Genomic DNA, 12,069 nt, shown 5'->3' with positions numbered 1-12,069 from the left:
TTTCAGTCTCCGGTCTCATGGCAAAAAATGAAACTTCGACCGCGAACTGAAGTTCGTATCACCATCGCATCAGAGTTGGGGAAGTGCGAAGACCTATCGCTGCCGCGTACTTATCTAAACGCCTTGGTTTAACTTTACCGTAGTCCATATCATTCATTATTTCAGGTTTTAAATAATTCTCAGATGATTGCGCCTAGCACGCTCTAGTAGTCCGACAAGATCAAAGTTCTAATCGAGAACGCTATATTGCGCATATGAAACTTCGCACTCTTCCGATACGAAGCCAACGTGATCACAACCGCCAAAGAATGGATAGCGAGTGAGCAGCTTTCACGCGCTTTGGCAGTGGGTGCCATGCCAAAGTCTGCAAGCCTTTCCAGGCCGGACCAACTTGTCCCCATATGCCTGCCTAAATAACCCAGGCCAGGCTTCCCCTTTAATATGAGATCCGCGATGGCTGCGTTGGTTCCCTCCTTGCAGCCGTTCTACGCATGTGTTACTCGAATGTGACTTACGGTCGGGGACAAAGGGATACTGGGTGCGATTGCAGGGATGAATCTATTGTTCCGCGCTTCCAGATTCCAGATGGCGCACTGTTTACTTTATGCTCCTAAGTTATGCACAAAAGCACAACCCCCCCCATTTCTCTGAACGCACGTGAGATGTTTGGGCGAACACCAGTGACCGAATTGTAATTTTGATAGCGGCACCCGCGTGCAATTTCGTACGGCTCCTGGCACGCACCTGCGAACGGAGGAGTGCAACTGCAGAGGCGCTTCTTGGAAGTGACGTCTTCGATGCAGGATCCCCCGTTGAGGCAAGGGTTCGGTGTGCAGGAGTCCAAAGAGACGTCCGCCAGTAGCACCACCGTCTTGTCCAGGTACAGGGGATCTGTGCAGGCCAAAGGAGTGTCGTGAGAAGCGGTGAACGAGTGAACCGGTGTTGGGCCTGTTCCCCTAGCAGTTATAGCCCACAATGAGCGATGGGTTGAAGGTAAAGTTTAGGGAGATAGAAATTATGTTCGTGATCTTCGTTAAAATAAAACAAATATTTGCGCTGTAGCTACCGCGCCTGTCGAATGGCCTAGCGCAAGGTAAAAATCAAATACTTTGTGGGGCACGAAATTGGCTCGGAAAACCCGCCACTGGAGTGGTTGGAAATCTTTGTGAGAGGCCTTCGTCCTGCAGTGGGCACGAATGGGCTGTGGAAGATGGTGATGATGGTGATGAAGACAAATCTACGCGAGTGGTATTGTGTTACTTCAGATAACTGGAATAAGTCTTTGGTCATGTTTGGGGGCGCCAACTGGAGTTAGTCCAGAGCCAGCAAGAAAGTAAAATGCCGGGTGGTTTAGAATAGCCTACTTTATACTATGCGCCCTTACCTGACCAGCAAATCAATACCACAATGCGTTCACTTTCAGAGGAAACAATGTTATGATGAAGCTAAAAAAATGCATGACCTATCGTAGGAGCTAGAGTGTTTATCTAGGTGAAAAAAATGCCGTTCCTTCAGAAGGTTGACAGAGGAAACAATGATGATGGAAGATAAGGCTTTCTTTAAATTCATTCAACTTTTGAAATAAGTACATTCAATGATTAAAAGGTTACAGATGCACATTTTGAGGTAGCAATTCTCCTACATGTAAAATTTTTAGAAGACTAAATGGGAACCTGTTAACGCAGTGTATGTTCTCTTTCGCAGGGACCATTTTAAATCGTGGATAAGATGAAACTGTGATATATTAATAGTCAGGGTCACAGGCAGCGCGAGGAATACACTGCGCCAGCGCAACACGATAGGAAGGTGCACGAATGTTCTAGAAAGCACCCGAAACGGGGACGGCGAAACGAAGCAAAGAAGAAAAAGAAAAGCCAACGTGACCCTCCCCAGCGCCGGACACCGTAGTAACAGCCGGCGACGTAAAGCAATCACCAAAAAGGGCCACGAAGCGCCTCCCCACACAGATTTTAAAAGTCACAGGCCACAACGCATTCACTAGGTCCTCCTTAACCCAGCTGGAGTTACGAAAGTTGGCAGTGTTGGGGCTACATGCTCGCCTCGCTTTCTGGGGGCCCCTGGTGGTAATGCCCCGAAGACCCAAATTTACCCAATTTTATTTCCAGCGCAACTACTGAACCTTGTTTACATGAGCTTCCTTTAAGAAAGTCGGAGTCAATCCGAGCATTCTTTTATTTGTGTGTTTTCGAGCCGTCGGCCACTGTGCGTGCCGCCTGCAGTGTGTGTGTCAGAGACGCCGCATTCTCGAACTTCGAGCTAATTAAGGCTTTCACGTTATTAAAACACAAACAAAAGACGTGCGCCCGACTTTCAACCTGAGGAATAGAAGCATGGCGGTGTGCACGTGGTTGGGCGCTGCCTCGCGGGCGATGCACAAGATGGCGCAAGCTGTCTGAGGCGAGTTGTTTGAACTTGAGCCACAGAAGCGCATCGCATTGTATAGGTGGTATTCGTTAAAAAGTTTAGCTGTCAATTTCTTCGCTTGGCAGCACTGGAAAAAGCCACAGACATGGCCGATGCGCCAAAGACATGGCGCGGCTTTGGCCACTGCGACCGCACGCCGAAGAAAAAAAAGGAAACACCGGCGTGCGTCGTCTGCTCCGTTTCAACCCGATTCTCAACGGTGGCGTCAACAGAGGTGTTATTAATCGCACTCACATTGGACTCGAGGCAATCCTTTGCGTTCGGCGAGGTAGATTTTGTAACGTGCAGCGCAGTCATGTGCTTAGCACGGACAACCGCCATCTCGGGGAGCCCGACGTAACGAGTGACGGCGCACTCACACGGTTGCCTGCATGCGCGCCTCGCCAGTGAATACAAGCAATAGGAGTGGCTCCTCTGTCGGTACTATGGATTCCTAATCGTCCGAAATTGAATCTATCACACACTTTGGCATTGTAATCTCGCAAGAATATGCGTACAATGGGTCTCCTGCAACTGTTCGGTCTCCTTTATCTTTTTCTGTACTCTCTGAATCCTTCCTCCAGTTAGTGACTTTTAAGCAACAATTATAGCTAAACTTTGTTACATTAAGGGTGTTCTTTAAAATAATATCGATTACGGTGGCTTAATAGAGCAAGCAATAACAAATTCTTAACTCTACTCACGTGATTTGAAAACGAACGCCTTCTGGATTCCCCTAGCGATACTTATCAGGCTTTTCCCATTCCAGATCGTATTTGCGTCTATTTCTTTACTTTCGTTTCTTCGGCTTTTTGCGTGAATTACTGCGCAGGCAGACCGATCATACTTGACGCCCCAGCTACTCCATAACCAAAATTTTCCGTGGCTTGGGTGCACCTGTTTTACTCACGTGCCGTGACGTTACCCAGTCACCCACGCATTAGGTACATTCTGCAGTGGGGCACATTAGACCTAAAAAGCTACTCCGTTTCTTGGCTATGAAGGAACCGACCAGCTCTAGTTGATTGATTGTGGGGTTTAACGCGCCGACGCAACGCAGGCGATGAGGCGCGCCGTAGTGGAGGGCTCCGGATTAATTTTGACCACCTGGGGATCTTTAACGTGCGCCGAAATCTCGAACACACGGGCGTTTTTGCTCTTCGCCTCCATCAGAAAAGCGGCCGCCGCGGCCGGGAATCGAACCCGCGACCTCGTGCTCAGCAGCGCAACGCCTTAGCCACTGAGCCACCGCGGCGGGTAGCTCTAGTTCCACCGCTGGCAAAGCGATGCATGGTAGCGCAGTGGCAACACACTCGAATCCTACTCTGGAGACCCGGGTTCAATCTCATTTTTTTTATATGTGCGCTTTTATATCCTCTTTACAGCGGCTGCATTTTCTGTACCGTATAACTACAACGCCAGTTTTTCGCAGAATGGGGCACTTAAGGCTATCGCCTTAAAAAGAATGCCACTTCTCAAGGACACCTGATTTTCATGCCATTATTTACTCACCAGGTGTGGGCATGCGCTATTAAGGCGATGGCCAGACTCTGAAAAAATTAAACTCAAGAACAAAAAGTGAGGAAAAGTAATGTAAAAACAAGATAGAATAATCTGTTAATCATCATCATCATCCTACTTAGGTCCACTGCAGGATGAAGGCCTCTCCCATTGGCCTCCAACCGCTCCTATCCTGCGTTGCTCGAGTCCACTCTTTGCCCCCAAATTTCCTTGTTTCGTCCCTCGATCCAGTTATTGGCCTTCCCCTTCTTCTAGATCCGTCTCTCGGTATCCACACTGTTGGCCTGGATTCCACCGGTTGTCATTTCGTCTCACTACGTGACCAGCGCAAGTCCATTTCTTTTTCTTTATTTGAACTATGATATCATCTACTCGAGCTTGCTCTCTGATCTAGGAAGCTCGTTTTCTACCCCTAAGAGTTACTCCGATCATTATTCGTTCCATGGCCCGTTCAGCCAACCTATGTTTGCTTTCCAGTTCTTTAGTAAGGCGCCAAGTTTCCGCTCCAAATGTAATCACCGGCAGGATGCATTGGTTGTATATTCTCCTTTCGAGTGATAGTGGTAGCTTACTTTTTGTTCTTCGGGAGTGTTCGCCGAAAGCGCTCCAGCCCATACCTATTCTGCACCTTACCTATTCTCTCGTGATTGGGGTCAGCTCTGATAACCTGTCCCAGATTGAGATACTCTTCTACTTGTTCTAACATTGCGTTACACAGGCTGGAGAGGGAGCTTTCGGCATTTTTATTCATCATTACTTTGGATTTATTCATACCCATCTTTAGTCCCACGGCCTCGCTTTCTGACTGTCGTTCTTTAAGCATTGCTTTCACGTGTTACACAAACTCACTTAGCAAGACTATGTTGTCTACAAATCTCTAATGGCTCAAGTATTTACCGTTTATCCGTAATCCTATGTTTTCCTAGTCAAGCTTCCTGAATACCCCCTTCAGACATGCTGTGAACAGTTTTAGCGAGGTGATATCTCCCTGTCTAGTGGTGGTGGTGGTGGTGGTGGTTGTGGGATCAGGCGGCGTTAGCCTGGCTGGATATGCCGGCAATTGCTCCGCCCAAGCTCCTCCTAATTAGCCAAAGGTAGTGTCCTTTTACCACAAATTTGCCAGCGTCGGGGCGTCGGGAATTTGTCTCTTTGCTTGTGAAGAATTATCCTGCCCGTACATCCTTGATATATGTCGTCTAAAAGTCTTATGTGGGTCTCCTTTATTCCCTGTTATTTTAATGGTTACAGCACTGCTGCGGTGTGTACCGAATCAAATGCTTTTTGCCATTTTGCCATAAATGCCATGTAAAGGGGTTTAGTGTACTCTGCAGATTTTTCTATCACTTGATTGACGACGTGGATGCGATCCATGGTTGAGTACCCTTTCTTAAACCCAGCCTGCTTTCTGGGTTGTTGGGAATCCAGGCTGACACTTATGCGGCTAACTATAACTTTAGTAAACAGCTTGTAAACAACTGAGAGTAGTCTGATGGGTCTGCAATTCTCGCGGTCCTTAGGATCTCCCTTTTTGTGACTCAGAATTATGTTGGCGTTCTTCCATACTATGGGAACTTTTAAAGTCCTTAAGTATACCGAGAATAGTGCAGCAAGCTTTTCCAGTACAATATCTCCTACCTCCTTCAGAAGATCTATGGTTATGCCGTCTTCACCTGCAGCTTTTCCTCTTTTAATGCCCGTGAGAGCATTTCCAACTTCGTATTTGGTTATTAGTGGGACTTCGCGAGCTAACCTTGTATCATCAGTAGTTGCCCCTGGTCTAACGTCGCTGGCGTAGAGCCCGGTATAGAATCGTTCTGATATTTTTGTTATCTCATCCATGCTGGGTCCACGGGTTGTCAGGGTGAATGGTGCGTCCACTGAGCTGATCGAATTCCATGTCATCTCGCATTACCTCCGTACGTGCGGTCTCTCATGTGCCCCATCTAAATCTGCCCTTCTCGTCCTCCGAAACAGGACCCGAGGACGACCACCGAACCCGACACCCGACCCCACAATATACATCGGCAGCCAACTGATCCCCACTGTCAAGACCCTGCGCATTCTGGGGGTTCACTACCACCACGACGGCTCCGGGGCTGCATATCTCCCCAGACTACAAACTACTGTGTCACAACTAACGCACCTGATTCGACGAACCTGTTCGAGAAGACACGGTCTCAGAGAAGCCGACACCTGCCGCATTCTCCAAGCAATGCTAACCAGTCGGATCACATACGGAGCTCCATACCTTCTCCTCAAACCGCGAGAACAGGCCAAAATTGACATTCTAATTCGGAAATCCTACAAGACGGCGCTTGGCTTGCCCGTGTACACATCGACCGACCGGCTACTGCAACTCGGTCTCCATAATACTCTTACCGAATTGATGGAGGCCCACATAAACAACCAGTTGCAACGACTGCAGCTCACCCCAACGGGCCGACACCTGCTGCATAAGCTCGGTCGACATGTAGAGCAGACTCCCGATTCCCCCCAACGAATACCCACTGCTCAACGCGCGAACATACGGGTGCTTCCCATCCCACGCCATATGCACCCCACGTACAACATTGGATGACGACAGCATCGGACCCGCCTCCTTCTTCGAAAGTACGGCAGTGATTCAACTGCCCTTTACACCGACGCCACTCCCTACCCCCGACAACGAGCACACGAAGCTGCCGTATTGCGCTCCGACGCCACCACCCTCGTTGCTTCCAGCCTGCAGACAGCATCAACGAGCACGGCAGAAGAAGCCGCTATAGCCCTCGCCATCGCTCACGCTACGACTCCAACTGTCACGGTGCTCACGGACTCTCAAGCTGCCTGCTGCCGCTACGCTCAAGGCAGAGTTTCCACCCTGGCACTCCACATCCTGTCCCAACGCCGCACTCTACCGTTAACCCGCATCGTGTGGACACCGAGCCACACATCCCTCCCTGGGAACGAAGTGGCTCACGCCACGGCCCGCGATCTTCTTACCCGGGCCCTCCCAGACGAGGCCTGCCGCCCCAACCTAGACCATGGTCCCCCTGCTCTGACCCCTCTCCAACAAACCTACACCGACATCTTGTACCACTACAGGGCCTCCCGACGCACTTATCCCTCTCCTCACCCTTCGCTCTCCGTTCCTGACGCCCGCATCTGGCGAAGACTTCAAACTAACACATACCACAACCACGTCGCCCTCCACCGCATCTCCCCCACCTGCTATGCACCCAACTGCTCACGCTGCGACACTCCCAACACGACCCTGCACCTTGTCTGGATGTGCCCACTGAACCGCCAACCACCCGATCCCCCTTCTGTAGAGCGATGGGAGAGCGCGTTGCGCAGTTGCCAGCTCGAGGACCAGGAAGCCCTGATCTCTCGGGCGATGGCGGCGGCGACCCTGCGCGGCCTACCGGAATAGGATGGCCACCCACCGCTCCTAGAGTTCCTGTATATAGCTCCCTGCGGGAGCTATATACAGGAACTTTAACCGCTCTTAACTCTTTCTCTCCCCCTCCCCTCTCCCTTTTTCTGAATAAACGTTTTCCTCCTCCTCCTCCTCCTCATCCATGCTGTGCGTTATGTTACCCTGGTCGTCTCTGAGTGCGTACTTACATACAGATCTTTGCCGATATCTAGCTTCCTCTTAGTAGCTTTTAGGCTTTCTCATGTCTCCAGCGTTTACTAGACCACTGCCATGTTGTACGCACGAATGTCGTTCGTTTTACTTCTGTTAATCGATTTCGAGAGCTCTGCTAATTCAGTCTGATCCGCATTACTCGACGACTTCATGTTTTTACGTTTCGCAATTAGTTTTTTTCGTTTTCTGACTTACTTTTCCAGTTTGTTTTCTATAAGTTGCTTCTCCTACAGCTGCTGCAGATTCTGTTATTTCCGCTGTTAGGCTGTCATTTAGCCTGTCTACACTATCGTGTTTTTCCTCGTTTAGAAGCTCGAATTTGTTTTGAAGGGTTATTTTGAATTCCCGCGTCCTGTCTCTGACTGACGTCATGGTGGTTTTCTTACTTTTTACGAGTTTCCTTCTTTCTCTTTTGAGATTCAGCCTTACTTTTCATCTAACCATCCTATGAACACTGCTCCAAATCTGGCCAGCGCCTCTACGTCCTGAACAATTCCTGGATTGTCAGAACAAATAAACTCAATTTCATTTTTTCTGGAACCATCGCGACTTTTCCATGTTCATTTCCTGTTTTTTCGTTTGCGGAAAAATGTGTTCATTATCCTCAAGTTATTCCTCTCCGCAAATCCCACCAGTGCTGCTATAGTGTTGCGACTGCCAATTCCAAAGTTTCCCATTGACCTTTCTCCTATTTGCTTCTTGCCTACTTTTGCGTCAAAGTCGCCCATCACAGTCGTGAACTGTGTTGTTCCCTTCTTCATTGCTGATTCCAAGCCCCCATAAAAAATGTCTACGGCTTCATCATCGTACCTAGTACTTGGCGTATAGGCATGTATTAGCTTTAACCTGTATCGCTTGTTAAGCTCGATTACAACGACTGCTACTATTTCGTTAATGCTAAAGAATTCCTCCACGTTCACTGCTGAATTAAGAAACCCACCCCGTGTTCTTTCTTTTCTTGAGGTCCTCGGTGGCACAGGATATTTTAGCTAGTGAGCTTCATGAAGCCTTCTCCTGTTCTTCTAATTTCACTTAACCCTATAATATCACACTTATGTCAGAAATCTCCCAAGCTAAGCTTCCCTCACTAGACAGGGTTCGCGCGCTGAATGTTGCCAGGTTGGTGCCTGTTTTTTATATCGCTTTTCCTAGGACCTAATGGTACTCTGTAAGGAAGGAAAGAAATACGCAAGAAAAATTCGGCAGTTTCTCTGCGCGCTATACGTCTGATGTACAATAAACTACGCTGGATGATGGCACTATTCCGTAGTCACAAACAACTGACTTGAGTCACTGGCCAATCTCCCACCAACAACCCCAGCAGTACCAAGCATTCGCGAAAACCGGGTGGAGGTGGGAGCGTTACAAAAAAGAGTAATTTTTGAATTTCTGAGCATTTTGTTCAAAAGAAACGCTCTTTACGTCACAGCCTCACGAATAAACACATCCCAGCCCGACGCGAGCACTTCGTCCTCTTGTACGCCATGGATCACGAGCTCGCGCGAGGCCCTTCGAGGTTCCATTAAGCCCGAATCAGAGCCGACCTAAGCTTCTCCCTCTCGCCGCTGCCCGCTTCCAGATGGCATCTTTCCAGGGTCCGGGAACGCGGAGGACGAAGACGGACATTATGAAGCTCGTTCAAAGCAAACACGAGGTCACCCTACTCGGGGACCAGAACAAGTTCATCGTAAAGCTGCACGGGCCATCGGGAACAGCGTACGAAGGCGGAGTCTGGAAAGTGAGAGTGAGCCTGCCAGACCAATATCCTTTCAAGCCCCCTCTCATCCAGTTCATGAACAAGATCTTCCACCCCAACGTCGACGAGCAGAGTGGCACAGTGTGCCTGGACGTCATCCGGCAAACGTGGACGCCCATGTACGACCTCCTCAACATTTTCGAGCTCTTCCTGCCCCAGCTCCTGACCTACCCCAATCCAGGAGACCCTCTCAACTGTGAAGCCGGGGAGCTGTACTTGTGCACGCCAGGCGTGTTCAAGAAGGCCGTGCAAGAACACATCCAGAAGTACGCCACGGAGGCAGCGGTGCAAGAGCAGGAGGAGGAGGCGCCGAGCAGCGAGAGTTCCTTGAGCGAGGCTTCGGACGACGAGGAGGAGAAGGAGTGACTGGAGGACCGCGGCGCGTCCCCTTCTGTCCTACACCACAAGAGCAGCAAGCGGTGAGGGCGAAAGTGGGGTCTTCGACCTGGTACTTGTGCGAAGATGACTGCGCCGAACACATTAGCTCAGGAGGTTAAAGTACAAGTCAAAAAAAAAAAAAAAAAAAGAGGAACTCTCAGGGACGAGAATATGTCAGGCATGTGTTTGTGGGGACATTGTGTTTCGCAGTGGCTGGACGGGGATAGGACATGGCATCCGGTGAAAAGGTTTCATCTTTATTTTCTTGGTTTTCCGCCTCCCCCCCCCCCCCCCCCTTTTTTTTTTTCCGGGACGTCGTACAAACGTGTGTGTGTGTGCAGGGGTTTAGTGACACTTGTGATATAAACACAGCTTTTCATTCACTTTCAAAGTCTACTAATTTTTCTCTGTGATGGTCGGCCAGCCCGTTCATTGGCTGTGATCTCTAATTGCTAAGTAGAAGCGGAATGAGGGTCTCCTGCGACGAGCAAATCACCCAGTGCCGTTCCGTGCTAGCGATAACTTCCGCAATGCTTCCAGATACGAAGGAACAAATGTAAGCGTTTATCGGAAGTGTTGCAGAGTCTCTCTAAGTCGTTTTTATCTTAATTTATTTACACTCGTAAATGTTTGTGTTCATATGAATCTGGGAATTTGGCTAAGCTGTACTGACGCTGCGTCAACTGTATACTGTCGTTAAGAACAATGGTTGTCGCCTTTGCGGCCCTAAAATTTAACCCGAGGTCTGTGGCTTGCTGGCCACAAATATTTGTGACCAGAATACGTGAATACTTATGAACACCTGTGAATCTCCTTCCCCGAAACGCACCTGGACGTCCTATGACAGTGATCAGAAGGTTCAAAACAGGTAAATGACGGACCCCAGCCGACGATTTATTAAAAAAAAAAAAAACTGCGTAGTGACATTATGCCCTGCAAGAATCACGCTTAGCGTTGTGCGGTGGAATAAATATCTGGCTTTGGGACTTGCCAGATTCGCACCCTTGAACGCCGAGATTGAATGTGTGGGGGAATTGTGGCGAAGCAGCCCCACAGATTGACCTTAAGTGTGACATTCACCTTCATACAATATACGCCAGGTTCAGACTGCAGTCAAAGCTATCGTAACATTTTTACACAGGGGCGCTACCGGGCGTCTGGGCCAATGAAATTACGCAAGGACCGGAGTTTATTACTTCTTTAGCCTACTATATGCCTGTTTTGCCAGCTGAAAATGGCGTTAGGTTCCGTCACAGCTGCTCAGTGCGCACATCGATCTTATATATGCCTGAAATTTTGGAGGCCACCAACTAAAAAATAAGATTAAGAGCATGTCTGGTTGTCACATTAATATAACAACAAAAACTGATAAATGTTCTCACGTAATTTATTTGGAATTTTTTGGCTTTCTCATATTTTGTCCCAGAACTAATTTTTGCCGAATTTAGGATGAGGCTCGGGAATGTGAACAGAATTATCTATGATCTTTTGAAGTCAGTTGCATATATAGTATCTAAAAAGCATAGGTTAGCGTACTCACACGTGAGCACAGTCATTTGTACTCAAGTTCACGAGTAAGTACGATGAGTGAGTACAGATCCAGAAAAAAGTGAGTAACGATGACGAGTGAGTACAGACGTGAGTACATGCACTTGCCATTACAGTACTCATAAATACTACTCGCGAGTGCATGTACTTGTGAGTACAGTACTCACGAGTTCTGTACTCATGAGTGAGTCAGTACTCGCAAGCACTATACTCACCAGTACATGCACTCGCAAGTAGTACTTATGAGTACTGCGCTCGCGTGTACAAACTTGCGAGTTTAAGGGGCGCATTTAGCGACGTGCGTGGTTGTCTCCATTCCCTCTTCCGCAGTGTTGCCACTCTCGGCAACCGCTCCTCACGGGGTTGCCATAGTGAAAGTCCGGGCAAGCATGGGTGGCCTCGCTCAATTTTCTTCGATAAAATTGTTCGGAAGGAGGGGCGCGGGAGGCTGCTTGCATGTACAGCGCACGTTGAAGCCACTCTTCCTCGGTCTTCAGAATCGGTTACCTGAAAAGCTTTCGCCTGTTTCAATTAGACAAAATGGAGAAAAGGGAACCAGGAGGACCAACTGGTACGGGCTGGAAGTGTTCTCTGGCTATCTGGCTCCGACTTAGTCGAGTCCATAGACCTAGTGCAGCGCGTGAATGCAAGTGGTTGATTGCGAGAACAGATTAGTAGTAACACTTTTGAATACGAGTGAATGTGAGTACAGATCGAGTACAAGTGAGTACAGATCAAGTAAGAGTGCGAGTGACTACAGATTGAGTACAAGTGAGTGCAGACTGATCGAGTACGAGTACAAGTGAGTACA

The 12,069-nt window shown here is 48.7% G+C and overlaps 1 protein-coding gene and 1 pseudogene across 1 annotated transcript in view; one reads left to right on the top strand and one right to left on the bottom strand.

The window, feature by feature from the left end:
* Positions 1-12,069, bottom strand: part of LOC144155589 (uncharacterized) — a 509,077-nt gene that overhangs the window by 22,604 nt on the left and 474,404 nt on the right. The window contains exon 19 of the mRNA XM_077687126.1: positions 745-891. Within this exon, the coding sequence (XP_077543252.1) occupies positions 745-891 (147 nt within the window). The remainder of the gene's footprint in view (positions 1-744; positions 892-12,069) is intronic.
* Positions 9,156-9,698, top strand: LOC144138879 (ubiquitin-conjugating enzyme E2 H pseudogene; annotated as a pseudogene).

Source organism: Haemaphysalis longicornis, unplaced genomic scaffold (genome assembly GCF_048455015.1).
Source record: "Haemaphysalis longicornis isolate Haplotype H1 unplaced genomic scaffold, Haemaphysalis longicornis Haplotype H1 scaffold_1, whole genome shotgun sequence".
Taxonomy (NCBI): domain Eukaryota; kingdom Metazoa; phylum Arthropoda; class Arachnida; order Ixodida; family Ixodidae; genus Haemaphysalis; species Haemaphysalis longicornis.
The sequence above is the reverse complement of the archived record's forward strand: the minus strand, read 5'-3'. Positions and strand labels throughout refer to the sequence as shown.